General features: G+C 44.9%; 1 protein-coding gene across 1 annotated transcript; it reads left to right on the forward strand.

The window, feature by feature from the left end:
* Positions 1-2,750: 2,750 nt before the first annotated feature.
* slc51a (solute carrier family 51 member A) lies at positions 2,751-17,404 on the forward strand. The gene is made up of 8 exons (XM_088921356.1): positions 2,751-2,999; positions 8,856-9,007; positions 9,783-9,856; positions 10,717-10,875; positions 11,542-11,653; positions 12,043-12,189; positions 12,974-13,079; positions 14,156-17,404. The coding sequence occupies exons 1-8, from the start codon at positions 2,927-2,929 to the stop codon at positions 14,332-14,334; spliced, it is 1,002 nt and encodes a 333-aa protein (XP_088777482.1). The 5' UTR covers positions 2,751-2,926; the 3' UTR covers positions 14,335-17,404.
* Positions 17,405-20,284: the final 2,880 nt, after the last annotated feature.

A 20,284-nucleotide genomic window follows, 5' to 3' on the forward strand; every position in this document is an offset into this window, starting at 1 on the left:
CTCTCCGTGGGCACCAACCACCCCATCTCGCGTGCTCATCACTGGCCCAGATCCTCGTCTGGGAGGATCTTCCCCCTTCCCTGCTTGTGAAAGAGTGAATCGATACTGTGTGCCTTCCAAGAAAGAGGGGCTAAAGGTGAATTAGCAGGACGGCTTGCAAGTCGTTTCTCCCGGCGTGTGATGTCACATGCGGCAGCACCACAGTTCAGATAACAGTGCAGACTGAAGCTGCCGCCACTCTACACACTCCACGGACTTTGGCACACAGCTCTCCACGACTGTACCCTTCTGGGGCTGTTCACTAGCATGCGTACTCTTTTTTTATTTTATTTTTTTCCACAAGAACAGACTGTGAAAGCTGGGCTTTACTTCCCTGAAGAACTGCAAGGAGATGCTGTTTACTGAGGAATACGTCAACAGCATGCTGGTTTCCTCTTTCTGAGGAAAGGCAAAATTCTAGATTCAATAATAATGGTACTGAAGTTTTCAGTGCCTGATGGCATTCAACCAGTTGTGCTTAAGGGAACAAAAGATGTTTTCTGTAGACAGTTAGTAGTACTATTCCAACAGTTCCTCAGAGCCAGTATCCCTGCACTAGAAAATTGCCATTTCCCAGAAATAAAGGCATTAAATTGTACCCAATAAGTGTTAACATCTGTTAAATGTAAAATGTAAAATTATGGAAAAGATCATTACAACTAGGCTAAGAGATGGTCTCTATGAAAATATGGTTTTAAACAACAAACCATACACACAAGACCACTTTTTTTTAAAGTGCTGTGCTAGAGGTCAGTCAGTGAGCCACACTTGGCATTTAGTCCAAAAATGTATTTGTAGTTTAGTTTTGTTTCATATCCAAATAGTAAAAAAAATAATGAGCTATTCTAAGCCTTTGACTTGTTTATTTTGACCCTATTAAGGTTAAACAGGTGACTGTCCTGGACTCGCAGTGGCGTCAAAAGGGTGCAGTCGCAGTTCCCTGGTGACGCCCTCCCGGGGGGGGTGACAGGGAGAGAGGTGACCGCCCGGCGGTTCAGCAGGCCTCCGAGGTGAATGGCCTCAGTTCTGCTGATCTCCACAGCCCACAGCGGCGCTGAGCCTGGCCTGTCAGCCGGAGGGAAACGCTTTGGAATACCTGCACTGAAGTTTTTTTGTTTGTTGTCGTTTTACGTGCTTCTGTTCCAAAACGGTTTTTGTTAATAAATTCTGCAGAAAGTATGCCCATATTTCTGGATAGCTGTGCCTTCCAGAGACGTTCACTGTCCGGACTTGGGACAGGTGTTTTTGCTTCTATGCCTAACAGAGTGCTTGCACTGTCCTTACTAGTAAAGGTTTTATCCTCTACAGAAACGCCATGACTGTTTTTTTGGACAGGTGTGCTCTCAGTTTCTGTAGAAGACATATAGATCAATTTATTTCCCATGTGAATGCCAGAGGTCTGTCCTGAAATAAACAAAGGCTGTATCTAATTGCTTGCATGAATGGTCTTAAATCTTCACTTTCCAGACCAAGTATCATCCTGCAAATCAGCCTGCTCACTCTACTAACTGATAATCCACCCCCCTCCTGCTGAGCGCTCACCTCCAGATAGTTAAAAACAGAGATCTGTTTTCAGCTATTATGCACAAGTATTCGGATTTGATGTTGTTACATGGGACACGCTGTACGTAAGAACATGTCAAATGTGGATTTTAATATTTATTTATAAATATAAAATATAAATATAATAATATTTATTTTAGCAACATTGTGCACAGTATGCCGCATATCTAAACTGGCAAACTTTCAGGAATCACCGGCTCACGGGACGGGGGTATCTCGGGGGCACTTCTCCCGCTCTCAGGCTCTGCGTGTTTGGCGCTGGGGAGCGCCTCCGGTTCGGGGTCGAGGGTGTAGGGGTGTTAATAACCACTCCTGTGGCACCTCAAGGCAGCTGGCGGTTTCAAAGATAAAAGGGCGCAAGGCTGTTGGACGAGGGCATCCTTGACAGAGGACAGGCCGGCATGAGTCAAGGTTTGTCTGGAGAGAGGAGGGAGCGCTGCTGTTCGAAAACTGCTAAACGCAGCTCCCGGACTCTTCGCCTTTTCCGCGTCTTGTGAAAGCGCTCAATGGGAGAGTTTATCCACAGGCACTGCGGACGAGGCCTGGCGCCCAGCCCGTTCGCCTTCCGTGAAGACCCGGCTCCGGAGGCACACGAGAGGAGGCGACCTGCGGCGAACACTGGTCGCTGTCGCAGTGGTGCTCTGAAGCCCGTGTTTAATGGGGATATTGTTTTCCCGTCAACAACGAGTTTGGTTAGGAGTGTGTTAAATAGACTTAAAACATCTCCAACCCCGGTCATCTCCCCTAGATCACATGCTGAGCAGTGCTGAATGTCTCTTTTCATGAGAGAGGAGATCGCCCGCTGGCCCTAAACGCAGAAAGGCTGCTTTAAGCCACTTTTTTTTCCCCCTATTACGCGCAGTTAGTTTCAAAATGTCCCAAATATATACTTAAGATACAAAATCAACCTGTTCATTTTTTGTGCTGCCGCTTGTATGAGTTTGATAGCCAAATCAGAGGCGACTATTTAGAAGCGGGTTTTTTTTTAATTTCATTGTTCCGACATCATTGTGTTTCCTTTACCTCTGCAGGAGTTATCTCTTAATCGAAAACCTTCGGTCTGCTGCGGGCGTGAGCAGCTTGCGTAATGGTTTGGAGCCGTTTGATGCCCGTGAAAGAATTTCTTGGGATGTGCCCCCGGAGGAGGCGGTCTTAGCTGTGCTCTGGGGGGCCTGGAGAGAGTTTATTCAGGGCGGCGCACTCTTCAGCTGCAGAGAGCACCTAGCGAGCACAGAGGCGCTCCGAGCACCGGTCCAACACTCGGATCTGCGACGCCAGCTCGCTCAGACACCTCACTGGTCTCCACCGCCCAGGGGCCGCAGGCATGGATGGGTTAGGAAACGCCACGGACCCGAGCTGTCTCCAGCAGCCGCCGGTTGCCATCGACATCATAAAGAGTGAGTGCCAGGCGGATCTCTGCATTTCTAAACAGCCCTTGTAAAACGCCGAGATTTCGGTTCATACGTCAAGATCGGTGATGATAGTACGAACAAAACTAAAGCCCGCGTTTCCATTGGTAATAGCGAAATAGCAACAAAAATCTACAAGAGTGTTTTCCTTTTTTGCTCAAATGAAAAGAAAACACGGTTAGAGGATCATGTGTTGTAGCGACCCTGCAGCAATAACTTGCGTTGTGGTTTGTTACAGTGCTTCGAAAACATCAGTGTGCAAACCAGGCTGTTGCCGTTTCGGCACCACTTGCGGTGCTCTGTTTTAAAACTCTCCTGCCTGCCCGAGGAGCTTGTACGAGTTGCGCTCTTAGCTGTTGACTCTGCCCTGCTGGCACGCCGCTCGGCTACATTAACATTAACACATTAACGGGTTGTTTCTCCTTGGAGTGCGAGCGGCGGATTAACATACCAGTCATAGCGAAGAGCGGACTCCCCCGGGCTGCGCTCTCCCTCAGGGGCTGCCTTTGCCTTGCAGAGCTCACCTGCTTCTCGGGAGAATCCAGTGCGGTGGTCGAGATGAAGTTGTCGTGCTGGACACTTGCTCGCTATGAGCTTCCTGTACGGCAACAAAGTTAAGCGCAATAATAATAATAATCCTAAATTGTATATTATATACCTTAATAAATAATAGTAATTTAATATTATTTAATAAATAATATATTTATGTATTATTTATTATATATTATTAAATGATATGTCCTTGCATTTGTGCCAGCACTTTTCATGCTCATCCTCAGGGGTCCAAAAGCACTTTGCACATAGGAGGTTATCAGCCCTGGGTAGGTGACATTGCAGCGCCATTCTGCACCAGCAGCCCCAGGACACAGACACAAGACACAGGAGACACTGTTGACCTGTTGAATCAAGATGCCGACTGTAAAAGCAGAGAGTGGTCTCCAGCCAGGACTCAGGGATCAACACCCTTACTCTTTCCAAAAGTGCTGTGGGACCATTAAGGAGCAAAGTAGTCAGGAACTTGGCATTGCATCTCATCCAGAGGACAGCGCCACATACGGAAAAGTGCCCACAATTGCCACCCTGGTTTTGGAAGTTCTGGTCCAGACGGTAGACCCCCACCTGCTGGACCAGCAACACCACTCACAGCAGCAACCGGGTGTGTTTTAGAGATCTCCCATCCTGGTACTGACCAGGCGCTGACATAGCCTTCTAAAGATAACATGGCTCGAGCTCTGAGTGTGTTTTCCCTCACTAATCCAAAGCAGTAGATGGCATAATACTGTTTGTGCAAAGATTTAAAATTCTTCATCTGCTTGTAAGTGCCTCCTGTTCTCTGTTCTACATGCATTTCCGTGTTGTTTTCCCTGATAACCTCTGCTCCGTGTTTCACTGCTAATGCTGAAACAGTCTGGTTAGAGTGTGTCAGTGCCTTCGAGGATTATGAATACTTCTTCTCTATTGTCTTGTCATGTATCATGTTTCGAAAGATCCTGGGGTTTCTGGACTTAGCATTTAGTTACACAGAACTTCCTTGGTCTTCTGTGCCCAAGCGACAGTTTTCCCTCGTATTCATCCAGACCAATTGATCAATATCCCACATCTCTGATCACCACCCTTGTCTTACAAAGTGTGTTTGAGCCTCTGATTGCTCCAAGGATCTGTGGAGATTGTTTAAGATTGTCCATTGGATTAAAAACACCTTCACAAAACAAACATTTCAATCAATCAATCAATTAATCAATCAAGGCTTATTTATCAATGCACAACCATACAGCATACAGCGGTGGTTGTTGGCAGTGAAATGCACTTTCCACCAGCTCGCCAAGGAGAGATACTGAAGGACAGAATTTGATAGAAGGTTACAAGAAGAAAACAATAAATTCTACAGTAACGATTTACAAGGTTACGCAACAGTAAAACAAACGCAGGCAAGAAGAAAAACCACAGTGGACTGACTATTTATCGGCGGTGGTTTGTGTAATTGCTGGTGGCTGCTGTGGCTGGCTGTTCAGCAGTCTCGTTGCCCGAGGGAAAAAGCTGTTTTGAAATCTGCTGGTCTTTGTCTGCAGGCTCCGGTATCGATTTCCAGATGGTAGAAGGGGAAAACAGGTTGTGGTTGGGGTGATTTTTTATCTCATGTAGAAATCCGTAGTTTGTAACTTGCAAATGAGCTCTGGAGACAATGTTTGTAGTTTGCACTGTACACTTTGAGCTAACCAGTGAATCTGCTGGACACTCCTGAGGAGTGGAGCTAAGAGCAGAAACTCCAGGAGAAAGAGAAAGTACCAGTGTCGATGGCACCAAGTTGTATAGTTGAGAAACCAACAGGTGAAAACTCATCCCAGAGACACACCCAGGGCAATGTGGCTGTGAGCTACGTTGATTTCCGGGCTGTGCTGTGCATGAGGGGTATTTTTCCCAGTGTTATTTGATATCATAACTCTAGCTGGTCTTACACAGTTTCTCAGATTGTGCATTCCACAGATGTTCTCTCCATTCACTCGAGCCAGACCAGACCATGACATTATTTACATTGACTGGTGTGCTTCTTCAGAAATCAGGTATGACTTTTAAGTTCTGATGGAAACTCGTCATAGCTAGTTTAATAATTAACCTTTACATTGGACAGCTTGAGGCTGGTTATTATACTTTATAGGGTTCAGAAATGTAATAAAACACAACAGTACAATTGCATTTCTCCACAAGCAGGGGCTTAAATAGAGCAAAATGTGGTTAAAAATGATGTATGTCACATTTAAAGCATTTTTGATTTTCTGGACAAAACTCTTTTTTCCAAAACTCTATGTCTCACAGCATTACAGCATTGCCATTGTGAACCAGTATTGAGTAATAACATCACACTTGTCTTAACCTGTTAAAGATACTGAAGGAAGTACGAAAGAAAAGAATCTATGAATAACATGTTTCTGCATGGTGGGAAAAACATACATACAGATCTTCACTGCAGCCAAACCCCCTGACACTAAGGCTGGAAAAGCTCATGAAGTAAACACACACATAGCTATTACATCTCCCAGCATGCAGTATGTATTTGCACCTGAAATGCAAATCAAGTAGTAAACGAGGGATTAGAAAACCCACATGTATAGCGCGTGATAGGAAAGATGGGTCCACCAGGGTGGGTGAAGACCACAGCCAGTCGCACAGATCTCTTCGGTAACTCATGTAAGGAGATGAGTCCTCCTGAGCACTTTCTTGGTTCACGGCAGCTGGCTGTGTGTTCAGATTCATTAAGATATTCAGGGAGTTGTCACGACCTGTCCAGTCAGCTGAGACCTGTAGCCTAGACTTTGACAGTGCAGCCCTGGTCACGTCATTGATCGCAGGGCTTGGCGAAGCATCAGCATCTCCAGGGAAGTGTGGAATACTGTCGGCAAGCGACACTTCTCCTGTCGATACGGACTCTCCTATGAGGCACCATGGAGCGGAGCTCACGCCAGCTCAAATGACAGATGGATTCAAACACTTGTCAACTGTCCCCTCGTGGTGCTGGGCTCCTAGGTGGACAGTTAGGAGAGCACAATGAGGGAGCAGACCTGGGCATCCCAAAAAACACACTCTGCTATCCATCACGTCATCTGCTGACCAGATATCTGCGGTAAGGCAGGATTTGCCTCAGAACTTGACTAATTTCCGTCTTGAAATACAAGATAAATGAATCAAAACACCGTCTCCATTCCATGAAATCTGTAGCCAGTATCTCCCCGAATGTTATGAATTAAACAAAACGGCATTTTCGAATTTGGAATGTGTGTCATGTGGTGTTGTCTGTACAACAATACATGGGGCCCAAGGCAGGAAAAGAGCCTGATTCATCAAAGAACAGGTAATCTTCAAATCCCTACAGTTCTCAACACTCCCCAGAAAAGATGCGAACAGGGAAAGTAATGGGTACGACCAAAGCCAAACCGCTCGACGTGAGACGGAGTCGAGGACAGGTTCCGAATTCAAGACCACTAGTTATATTCGAGAGAAAGTGCAAGGCAAGTCATCCCTAAGGAGCAAGCGATGAGATGAGAATGGGAGAGGGTTTAAATGAGTCTGGATGTGGAGGGTGTGGTAACCAGCGAGCTGTCCTGATTGGTTAACGGATCTGATTGGTGGCGTTTGCAGAGACTGCCCCCAGCTGGTGCTTGACTGGGGTGAGACCGTGTGTGTGGAGGACCCCCATTAGCAGCAGGCGTGAAAATCCCTTGATTCCCTTTTTGTAAATAACTTCTGTCATGTTTGACAACTATTTGACAGGAAGAAACAGGAAGAAACATGCATTATTCAATCAATGTCTCCACCTTCATTTTACTGAATTGGTCACATTACCAGTGATTTTTTTTTTTTAACCGAAGAAGAACTAAGAAAACATTCAAGCTCACGATTCAAGGTAGCTCTCTTCCTTCACACCTAGCTAAATGCAATAACATATTTAAGGCACAATGTAAAAATGTGAATTTGTTTCAGACTTCCCTGGAACACCTGAGTCTCCAGCAGGAGTTCTGCTTTGCTGTTATAAAGGAATGTGGGAGGGAAATTAAAGTCCACTTTCCCCTGCTGCAGATCCCACTGGACACCACTCTGTTATCTGTGAGGACACTGGTCATTTATGCTTGAGGGGCAAATGTTTCTTTTGAGTTTTTCATAGTTCAGTTTCATACAATACAGTTGGAATATATCTGGGTTAATCTATTAAAGAAAGATTAGATTACAAAACAAATATGTGGTCAAATAAGATTTTACACTTTTAAAACTGGTGGTTCAGTGGGTCAGCCTGTAGAGGAGCATTTATATAAATTACCTTACAAATGAATTTCCTTGAATCAAGTGAGGCAGGTAGATTATCGGCATCGGTCTTGAACCGCTCCGCTCCAGGGACCTGGCAGGAGGATCGGGGCTCCGTGGTGCTGAGGTCCCAAAGCGAGGTCACTCCCTGCAGCAGGGACAGTGCAGAGTTCTGCTGCGGTCTGGGCCGAACTGACTGTCTCTCCTGGGTTTGTGTCTGCCGCGTGAGTTAAGTGACCAGTGTGGGTTCACAGCACTCATAAACATTATCCTTGTGCGTCTGAGCAACTTCAGTAACGTTTCAATTATTCATGCGTCTTTTATTTATGCACGCTTTGTTAAGACTGTATTGAGATCTAATTCAATCGGTATTTGATGTTTTTTTAATTTCTTTTAATAACAATAATAATAATAATTGCTTACACTTATAGAGCGCTTTTCTGGACACTCCACTCAAAGCGCTTTACAGGTAATGGGGATCCCCTCCACCACCACCAGTGTGCAGCCCCACCTGGATGACGCGACAGCAGCCATAGTGCGCCAGAACGTTCCCCACACATCTGTGAATTCTGTTTATTCTTGTATTTGTTATCCTATTATGGGATTTTGTTTTTCAATAGAAGCAAACTGTCTGAACACAATAAAAAGTATCCTGAGGGGATGGACCTGAGAACATCAGTGTACTGCTTCTCCCTCTTGTGCTCCCGGCTGACTCGCAAGCCTGCCTGTGGCCAGAGCTTTGACGGCACTTGTCTGCAAAAGCTTCGTGTTCCCTGAAACGCTGTGTAGAGCGCAGGCCTCTTCTAGAAAGCAAAGGAATGTGAATCAGACTTCAGCTACTCTTGAGAAACGGTGTTGTAGCACTCGAAATAGAAGGGCAAGGGAGAATGAGGTCTACTCATTTCCAGGCTGAAAGATTAATTTGGTGTTTCGCAGGGGAAGTGTTTGGCGGAAGGCAAATGAAAGTTTATTGACCCTTGTGTTTGTTACCCAGTGGAAGGCTCCCATCGTGCAGAGCCTGACCCGTCTTATCCCTCCTCCCCCCCACAGACCTGGACATCTTCGGGATTATCCTGTATTCGGTTCTCACACTGATGACCCTGCTGTCTGTGCTCATATACATGGAAGAGGCAGTTTACATCTACAAGAAAGTTCCCTCTCCAAAAAAATCGGCCATTATGTGGGTCAATGGTGCAGCTCCTGTAAGTAAAACTTTTGTTTTTTAACATTATTTAAACCTCCAAACTGAATGTTAGTACACTAACTTAAAGGAATATTTTATCTATGATTAGGGAGCATAACATTACAAATAGTTTGGTCAAAGTCTGAGTCAGAACCATTAATAAAGAAGTGAGTAAGGACTTACTAATCACACATGAATTTGGTGGTTATTTCCCTTTTACATCAAAACAAAACTGCATAATGACCTTCCACATGCCGAAGAATAGAACTGACCATATTATACTGGATGGTGCCAGAATTATTCCTATCCTGGCTTTTAAAGAGCAATACGACTTTCACTAGCCTGGAAAGACAGTTGCACAGCCACTGCCCCTATGGCCATCCTGAATGTCATTGTTAAAGGCATAAAACACAAGAAGGACTGAACGAGAGGCCGTTGAGCCTGTCTTTCTCGCTGGGTTCTCTGATGAAAGAATGAATCAGCTGAGGACCAGGTGCAGCTGTTTCATGGAAAATGACAAGAAGTCAACGTTATAGCCAGGGAGTTTGTCCGAAACTCCTACTGTAGGTGCCGCTTTTGCTACCCGTGCTGTTGGAGTGGCTGTGGGTTTAAAGTGCCCCTCAACCTGCCTGGTGCAGCAGTTTCTCTCTCCTGCCCCTGACCTGCTCTTCAGTGGGGATGAAGTGGGTCCCTTCCTGTGCGGTTAGTGTCTAAAGACCCTTTGGGGTGAGCAGTCCTATACCTGGTCAATGCAAGGAATTATTAGCATGAGTATTTCTCATACTGTCTTTCAGGTGATTGGCGTCACGTCTTGTGTTGGCATGTGGATCCCTCGCTCCAGCATGTTCACAGACTTCACAGCTGCCTCGTAAGGGCTCGTCATCAGACACCACTCGGGGGCTGTTCTACTGCAGGAGCCCCAGCGCGTCACCTCTCTTACAAGCACATCCTTTCCCTCTGAAGCAGAGCCCAAGACTCCTGTCTGAACATCTAATAGGCACATGCGATCTTTGTAAATGTGTTCTTTATAAAATTCATGCATTGAGTTTGATAATTTAATTTCCTGCTTGCTGCACAACATGCTGAATGTGTTGCACAGAGCAAAGATGGCCAGATATGCAGCAGATATAGAATGAAATACAGATTTACTAAACTGCTGTTGGAGCAGACAAATTACGCTGACACAGGCTATTTAAATAGCCAGAAAAGGCTCTTGGGCCCAGAAAGAAACAGATTGTAGAGATATCAGACTGAAGTTTCCCCAATTCTGAGCGGGATTAATAGTGTCAATCCAGTGACCCTTTAAACTCAGCACACAAGGGGCTTCAGTAGTTAAAGAGCAATTAAGTAAAGGATTTAGAATAAGAGACACAATGGGACGAGCTATACAGTAGCACACAAAATGAATAACCTCCCCTCGCCGTTGGTGTTTTATGTGTTGCCATGTTCGTGAGACAGAGCTGTACGAGCTGGTGGGGTTAATTGCTTTACTCCTTGCTGTGGTCTGACACATTGCTGAACTCTCCCGGCACACAGTCACATGGTGCTGCAGGAACCATCTGCCTTAATGAGGTGCTGTTTTGGTTATTTGTGTATAAAGTGGCACTTGATGTCATTACAGTTAAAGGTGCTGCGTGCCGCAGAAAGATTTGTCCCCAGTTTCAGATGTGTTTTGCTAGCTAGTGCAGGCAGTAGTAGGACACTGAGCCCCCCGCGTTGCACTTGCAGGTACTTCGCCATCGTTATCTACATGTTCCTCGTGATGATGATCGAGGAGTGCGGAGGCGACGAGGCCTTCCTAAAGCGCTGGGGAAGAGATCGCCTGAGGATCAGCACGGGGCCCTGCTGCTGCTGCTGTCCCTGCCTGCCGTACGCGGGCATCTCCAGGTGAGTCCCTGGGGCCTGGGGCAGCACTGAGGTCACTCTGACCACTCTGAGCACCTCGTGTTCCGTCAGGGGAGCGCAGACCTGGTGTGGACAGGTGAAGTTCGGAGAACAGCCCCGTGCTGGTCATTGAGGACCACACGGCAGTCCCTGCGCTTGAGAGAAGAGCCTCCACCAGTAATTGTCCATAATTCTCCAGCACTTTAATCCCAAAGGGCGCAGCTGTTGTCGTTTAGCACATACATCTCACCGTGGGGTCACATTCTCTCCAGCAAAGGCTGCGAAACAGCTTGGTGCTCGATGCAAAAGGACAGCAAAAGCTTTTTCGGGAGTAGTCAGGGTGTGATAGAACAGAACGTGTTTTAGACATTAGCAATGCTGAAGGGGTAAGGAAGTAGGGAAATATTATAAGTCAGTCCTTCAGCTGTGCAAAGACCTCAACACCCCCTCTGTCTAGCAGGGATTCCCCTTTTAAGATAAGAGCATATTTCACTGATGATTCTGTTTGTCTTTACACGTAAAGTATTTCAGTGCCACAACACCTTTGTACTTCTCTAATGGATCATCTGCTCCGGTGACCTTGGCTGTCAATGTACTGTAAGTGACCGACCAAGGTTACAGGAATCTTCTTTTCTTAACAGTGGTGTCATTTTTTTTATAATTTGACAGACGAACCCTGTTCTTATTGAAGGCCGGATCTTTCCAGTTTGCTTTACTGAAAACAGTCTTCACCATCCTTTCCATAGTGCTCTGGGCGAATGGGAACTTCGATCTCGCCGACGTAAGAACACGTCCCTTTTGTGTACCAAGCAAGGTCCCAGCTATGGAGATCCACTGCTGCTCTTCAGAAGATCAGTGTACAAGTGTCAGGCACAAGTGCAGACAGAGACAGTTGCAGTATGTTTGCATTTATTAAAGAGGCACCACTTTAAGTCTCAGCTTTGTTCACAGAACAGTGTAATTCATATCCGTATATTTATATACATGCACCAGCTGTAGGCATTGAAAAAGAAACCTGTCTATTTTGTCTGCAGATGCTTGGCCATTATTTCATATATATATATACTGTATAGTTATTCTAGAGTTTGCACCTTCTCAGCAAACACATGGCAGTCAGGTACAAAACTGTTTATGCGTTTGTATAACAAGAATTGCTCTTATTTTTTGCAGTTATCCATCACCGGTGCTGCTATATGGATAAATCCCTTTGTTGGGATTCTCACCATCATTGCTCTGTGGCCTGTTTCAATTATATTCAAACATGTCCAGGGGTTGCTGCGCAGCCTGAAGATTATCCCAAAGTTTGCCATGTATCAGGTAGGAGCTCTCCCTGCCTCCTCCTCCTCCTTCTCAGGCTTCAGAAATGTCAACCAGACTCCAAAAAACAGAGCAAAGGTTACATACGAGAAGAGGCCGTTCGTTGTCGGTGCCCTTGTGCAATTTTCCGAATCTGAATCGGATTCCCTCGTGGTCTTTTCTGTCAGTGAGAAGGGCCAGTTCCCTGGAATGGATCCAACTGCTCTTCTCTGAATGGACTTCAATATCTTTAGTATAAGAAGGGGACCAAGATTTTACATAATATTCTAAATGCAATCTTACTATATTGTACAATTTTAACTTAACATCCCTCCATTTAAATTCAACACTTTTGACAATATTTTCATCTAACATCGAGTTTCCTTCTTCACACTGTCAAGAAGATGTGAATGATGTGTCAGCACAGGCACATGAGTCTCTTTCATAAATGTCTTCTCCCAAGATTAGTCTCTCACATTTCGTGAATTTCATATTTCACAATATTCTGCACTTGTCTGCTTTAAACGGCCTTTGTAATTTGTTTACAATCATGAATTGTATCTCATTTTCGACAGTGTCTTCTAACCCTCTAATGTGGTATCATCTGCAGACTTGAGTAGATTACTATTTATGATTTTAGATCATTAGTCAGATTATAGCCTCCTCTTGTTTTATAACCTTTCTTATGTTCCTGTGTTTCTTAGACCTTTTAAGTAGTCTCTGTCCAGCTGATCGTAACAGTTATGGCTCTGATTAGTGGGGGTTGTGTTTTCCTGGGCTGATGTTAAGCTCCGTATTTTCACAGATGGTGCTCATTCTAAGCCAGCTTCAATCTGCCATCATCAACATCCTTGCCATGGGCGGCACCATCGCCTGCGCGCCTCCATTTTCATCCCAAGCACGGGGGACCTGTAAGTTCACTTTGATGTCTCTCGCCTTGTTACCATGCTTCCAGGTATGGCTGTGGGGGACTCCCAGGAGTCTACGCCCGCGCGCCTGGGTCCACGCTGGACATCTGCATGTGGTCCAGATGTTGGCAGGTGATGTCAAAAGCCAGCTGCAGCTGGTACTTCCCAAGCTGCCACCTCCATGTGCCAGAGATCTGGATAAGCAGGGCCCTAAGTGGGCGTGAGTGTGCCAGGGCCCTCTCTGCCTCTGGCAGAACAGTCGAATCTCGCAGTGATATTGCCACATCAGTGACGTCAGCGAGAGACACACGCCACTCTGAGCCATCAGGCCCTGCGGATGTGGCAGTGGGATGAAGCCCGTCTGCAGGTCCTCATCCCCTCCAGCTTGTGCTGCAGGCATGTCTGTAAAGTCAAGCCTGAAACAAGCAGCGATTCTAAGGTGAAAACAGTCTGTCACTCTGTGTTGTGAAGCTACCTGAAACAAAGGTGCTTATTAATTAAACACTGGAAAGATAGCTTTATAATAAAGAAATGAAACTGTCTGCAAGTATTATAGGGACATAAATTAACATGGATGCAGTTCTTCTGCTGCAGCCTGCTCTTCAGACAGGTCCAGCTTCAGCCATTCACATGTTTATACAAAACTTTGCCAAGTCCTATCGGGTTGCACCTTTTCAGATAAACACCATTCCTTTGTTTCACAAAGATATTCACGGAAATGACTTGTTACCAGTCATATAAATGAGGTATTGAAAACAAACATGAACCAAACATTGTGCTTTTCATCAGAAAGCGAGCCCTGCGGGGACACTTTGATACGGAGGCTACGGCACTGAGTCATGAGGCGACAGCGCATGGCCCTGTGGGATTGTACCGCCATTGTAAAGTCAAAGCAAAGTTCACAAAGTCAGGGAAAGCGGCGACAGGGTGGCTGAAGGTGACATGTGCAGCGGCTGCTCCTACAGTGCTGCCGCCGCTGATAAGAGCTGCTCGCGCTCACAAGCGCACAGGGGGTTGTGGAGGAGCCGCGGGGAAGACCCCCGCACTGACCGGGGCACCCTGCCCTTGTGTCTCCTCAGTTATGAACCAGCAGCTGCTCATCATGGAGATGTTCATCATCACCCTGGTGACGAGGATGCTGTACAGGAGGGCGTACGACCCCCTGGACGGGACAGATGAGCACGAAGAGGACAACAAGGACAACGCCAAGACGCTGCTGCAGGCGGGCTGCGGGGAAGATGGGGTACAGAGCGTGTGAGAGCAGGCCGGCGCTGGGTGTCCACAGTGTGCGCGCGACCCCCTCCCCTGTGTTTCTCCCAGGACCAGCACAGCTCGCCAGAGCACGAGGGGAGGGGGTTTGATTCAGGATTCCTGCAAGACCAAGAGCCCCAGCCAACACCTCCCGCAGTCCTCCTGCTGCTGCTGCTGAGCCAAGGCCACGGCCTTCCATCAGCGGCCCGCCCGAGCCCACGCCGGTCAGGGGGCAGGCAGAGGCTGGGTGGGGGCGTGCACTGACACAGAAGGGCGTTTTAGTCTTGTGGCTGAGTGCAGGTGAAGGCCAGCAGCGCACCAGCTGTGAAAAGAGGAGGAGTGGGACCCAGTAAAGGGTTTAGTGCAGAAAATGCTCATCATGCGAGCAAGTCTACCAGCTCACGGCAATTTCCAAACCTTAACTACTTCCTCCTGCCATTAATTGGGGGTTTCAGTAATTCACATTGCAGAATACACATTATTTGATAGTTGTGTCCACGTGTACTATCTGGAATATTCCCATTACAGAAAGCACTTCACATGGCTCAGCCCAGGTAACAATTTAATATTGGCTCCCAGGCCGTTCCAAGAGCGATTATTTTAGTCACGGAAGCAGAGCCCTAGAATGTTCCCCAAACATTTTTCAAGTTCGTGTTCCAGATGGGTTCAGAACGTTATGGTTGGAACAACTGTAGCATTCTCAATTGTATTGTAGGACAGTGATCAATGAATCACCACCACACAGGTGATTTTTCACTCTGCAGCCCTAGTTGTTTTATTCTTTCTGCTTTTCTTCTGCCTTCGGTGGGAGTTAAGGACAAGAAGCCTTTGGAGCAGGTGTGGAAGTTCTTTTACTTGTAAGCTCCTCTCCGCAGAGTGCCCGGCCTCCTTCTTAGCTGAAAAAATAAACTCATGCGGACACAGCATTATAAAAAAACCTTAAACTGTGGAAAAAGTGCAGCAGGTTGGGGTTTGTCTGAGATTCCCCCTGCTCCTAGACCATGACATCTGCCCAGAATCAAGTCTGTATCATTCACTCCACGTGGTAGACACGTGCGTTTGGCGCAGAGGAATGGGAAACTTCAGGAATGACAGGAAATGTACTAAAACACAACAGTGGTGGTGTAGGTCTGTGTATTCTTCCCCAGTGATAGCTCTGCAAAATACTTAGTATATTAAAGTCACATTAAGCACCTGCATAATGCGTGATAGTGTAAGTGGGCTTCAGAGTAAGACTAAAGGTAATACCGTGTGTATTAATGAAAACCCTGATTTTAGAATTACAAATTATGTGTTTACCTTAGTATCTTAAAGTGTTCCCAGTATTTACAATGTATTTGACTGTTTATTTATTTAGCATATTATGTTTTAGGACTTCCTGAAGAAACTCTTCTTACTCAGCCACAAGACTAAAGCCCCATTCTAATCGCTGTGCCAGTTCCTCCATAGGCTTCATTCTCTACAGATTGAGATCTCAGCGTGTCCAACAGAAAAAGCAAATTAAAAATTCCAAGTGTCTCCTGATGATGTCGTTAGTTTTTATTACCAAACTTGAACAAGCCACAGATCAATAGGGTACACTAGCAAGTCCACAATATACAATCCATAACACCGTATATTCTGGTTCTTGATCTTCAAGATCCTAAAGATTTTTTTTTTTACTTATTAAGTTTAAACTTGATATTATATCACCAGAAGGTCATCTGTGAATCCTCTGTCCTGTTTAAGAAAGCCTTTTTTGCCAATGATCTTCTGCTGGAGATCACTCAAGGAAAGACCCCAGTATCTTCTCTTGTTAAAGGGGTTATGACAGACTGTCTCGCTGAGCTCGGACCCGGACCTGCACCAGTACCAGCTATGGGTACCAGGCACATCGTGAACACTGATGTCACGATTTGGTTTCAGCTCAGCAGAACAGTGTTGTGGTGTGGTGTTGTGTCGTGTGTTGTCAACAGTGAGCTTCACTGTGAGGGCTGGTCTGGCCTCGGCCTAGGTGAGCCAGTGTAAAAAGGCCACAACAGGACACTTTTCTTAAAATATCAGGTTTAAATATAACAATACAGTCGCTGGAATCTTACCTTTACAGTAAGCTTACACTGCTCTTTTGAAAACATTGCCTTTCATGCTCTGAGCGTATTGCACCGTCAGCAGTGAAAGATGCATTTGCATTCATTCTTTTTCTTCTTGCGTATTACAGACAAATTCTGAATTATTTCACATTGTCTTTCCTAAAGCCACCTCACCCTCACTGTCATTGATCTCCCACACTAGCGCCGGCAGGAGAAAACAGACTGTGAGCAGCAGAACAACCAGGTTTCAGTCTGGATGTCACTGAGGTGCAAACACAGCAACAATTGCTCATGTATCATTTTAACACAAATTCTACAACTTCAATTCTTATTACTGTATAGTAGTTGGAAGCTTTTACACATCCTGTTTTTATTAACTTAAAGTAAACTCAAAGTACATCCAAAACCCCAAAAAAGAAAAACGATCACATTGAAGTTCATCAAGTTTATCAAAGAGAGGAACTGGAGTTAAAAAAAATAAAAGTTGCTTTAAATTTTATCTGATATGGTTATCAGATCATTCTGCTTAATGTGTGAACTGAAAAAAAAAGAAAAACAGAAAGCTAAAATATAAACCCAAGAATGAGTTTGCTTGAAATAAAAATTGAACCTGAAGCTGGCCTTGTTATCTAAATGTAACACTGCAGGTATTTCCTTATGTACATTTCAGCTCCCTTAGCTAGGACACTTACACTGGAGCACCTTTTCATAGAATAGTAAGTACAGTATATACATTTCATAAAAAACACTCTTCCAGAATTGCACAGCATAGGATATGAACAAAGGGTTAGTGAAAAATAAAGTCTCTATTGAAGTATTTTGAATGTATTGAATGTTTCTTTTTTTTTCATTTTTGCTGTTTATTGCCAGAACAGATGAGGACAAAACAAAGAATACAGAAAACTGGGATATTGTTTGTGTGATTGACAAACCGGCCACAATGGTGAAATTGTGCGAGTAGAATTCCACAAACAGTCAAATGGTGAATAAAATTCACTAACTGGAGAACATCTCAGTCTTGTCTGGTTTTATCCAAATGCTTTGGTGTATTTTGTTCTAGTTATATTTTCTGCTTTGTGCCTTTTTGTTTTTCTTTGTATCTGCTTTTATTTGCATGTCTCAGTCTTTCCGGGTGTTGACAGAGGTGATGCCACTAGCACTGTGTTACCAAGTGTTCAGTCTGCAGTGTGCACAAGTACTGGCTCAGACTCAATCAGGACAAACTGCCAGTTCAGCTTTTGTTTGGACAGACATGTCTTTCTTCTGTTCATTGGAAACTCACCATGGTGGACTGGGCCTGTAACAGTGATTAGCGCAGGACCCGAAGAGTCTGACTCAGGGCCTTCATGAAGGTGAGGCAGATTTCCGAAGTGTCCTGTGGCTCAGGCTGGTGGTGAACCCATTTGGAGAGGAGGAATTAAAACACTAGTTATTGAGGGTGATTGGTCTGGGGTTTTCAGCACAGTCACCAGGGCTGCCTGAGGTTCAGAAAGGAGTCAGGCTGCAGAATAGTACAAGACTCTGTGTGCTCAGAAGATATGGACACCGTCGTCATCATCTTCATCATCTTGTTAAAGCTCTTTGTCGTATGATGCCATCTTCTGTCGTGTGTTTATATCTGTTTTTTAAACAAAAGTGCATATAAATAGAAAAAAAAGAAATAGAAAAGCGTATTTTTATAATACCTAATATCTTAATTGATGTACTAACAGGCAAACAATAACAAATATGAAGTATATATTTTGTAATGAGTCTTGCCCTTGACTGTGCAGTACGTTTTTAGTTTCGAAGTAAAGACGTGAGTATTAAAAAATAACTGGCCGAAAATGAGCAGTCCTCCCAGTGTAAACTTGTGGAATCAGAATTCCAGAGATGGCATTCTGGATAAGATGATATCAGTTGTTGAGTGAACTAATAAACAGTTGAATTTCTCTGAAGTGGTGTGTGAGTGCTTTCTGAAGAAAGATATAACATCCATCAATTGGCAGTTTTTGGACTAAAATATATTAATAATAATTTATTTTAAACACAATAGTTGCTATGTAAATGTATACAGTATACTATAATTACTGTATAAACGTAATATTATATTCCTGGACAATTGAAACTGCCTGTGATATGAAAACTGTTCTTGACTGCTGTTTCATTAACAGATGTGTATTGTGCTCTTTAGATAAAGAGGCTTGATTAATAAAAATCCATATCCTGCAACAATGTGACAAGTTTCAGCGGTATATGATAATAAAATCATGTCATTTACTCAGCGCTACGAGTCAAGGAACTGGATTTCAGAGAACAGGAACTGGGCCTAAGATCATAAACTTTGCAGGAATACTTTCTATTCTGGGCTTCCATTGTTCAATCCCTGATTCCCGAAAGTTCCCACGGATTTGGGATTGTTCCCAGGTCCATCCTGATAGATCTGGCCTATCTTTTTTCGAAACGCTGAATGCTTCGCAGCTGGATCCAGACCATGAGAACTAGGGATATTTGGCTCCTTCTTAGCAAGTAACCTAATGTTTAATGGTTATAACGAATGCACCCACACACTATGATCTTTGCTGTCATTTAACGCTCAGTACTGGCTGTTTCCCATTAGGTGGCGTAAGGTATCTATCTTCTGTGGAAATGCTATCTTACGGCAAGTCCAGCACACAGCTCGCTTTAAAAGCAAAACCTGCGATTAACAATAAACACAATATCATTTGCCAAAAAAACAAAAATCAGCTCAGTGGTAAAACCGCAATGCAGATGCTAAAGGTATTTATAGGGTTGAGACCTTTCTACCCCCTATCCAAATGCAATACTATATATAAACCAGAGTCAGAATCACTTTCTTCGCCAAATATGTTACATGTACAAGGAATTTGATCTTGTGTCGTTGTGCCAAAACACAGATAGAAACAATCGATAATACAAATACACTTCACACCAAGAACGTGCACAGAGGACCACAGTACCTGACACAGTGCGTCCCGTATCCAGGGGGACGGCCACAGGGAAGAAGCTGTTCGGGTGCTGGGCAGTGTTGGTTTCGATCAGCTGGTAGTGTCTCCCCAAGGTTAATTAAACAGGTGGTGTCCTGGACAAGGGGAGTCATCAGCGATGTTTTCTGCTCGATTCTTTAGTCTGAGTTAATTCAGGTCTTCTATCGATGGCAAAGGGCAACCCGTGACTCCCTCTGCACAGGGGACAGCGAGTTGCAATTTACAGGTACCTCTTAAGTGGACAGACGTATTTGTCAAAACAAACAGTTATAGAGGCTGTGAGAATCTGCATCCCATCTGAGGGTGTTGGAGGTGGTTATTCCTGGGAACTTGAAAGACTCCACCATACCCACTGCAACCGTGTCCGTTTCTAGAGGGTTTTCAGAAAATCAATTAACATTTCTTCTGTTCTGAGACTGTTGAGCTGAAGGTTGCTGTTGACACGCCACGTTGATCCGCTGCCCGTCTGTGCCTGGTCTCGTCAGACCCACCAGCAGTGTGACAGAGGGGCCACTGGAGGTACACTCCTTGGGATACAGAGGGCACAGTAATGGGGAGACAACAGAGGCTTGAGGTGCACCAGTGCTCACAGATACGCAGTCTGACAGATCAAAGCCGATCTGCACTCATTGCCTTCCGTTGTGTCCACTGGCAGGTGGGGAGGAGAACATTCAAATGAGTCAGTTTGTTGCGGAGGGCTTCTGGGATGATGGTCTCGAATGGAGAGCTAAAATCAACAAGTAGAAGTCTGACATATGTTCCTGGAGATTCCAGATGCTGTATGATATAGTGGAGGCGAACGTTAACAGCATCATCCACTGGCTTATTGGCTCAGTATTGAATCTGTGATAGTTTTGAGGGATCTGAGTATGCGGCTCTCAAAGGTTTTCATTGACAGAAG

This window comes from Atractosteus spatula, chromosome 7 (assembly GCF_055471065.1).
Source record: "Atractosteus spatula isolate fAtrSpa1 chromosome 7, fAtrSpa1.hap1, whole genome shotgun sequence".
Taxonomy (NCBI): Eukaryota; Metazoa; Chordata; class Actinopteri; order Semionotiformes; family Lepisosteidae; genus Atractosteus; species Atractosteus spatula.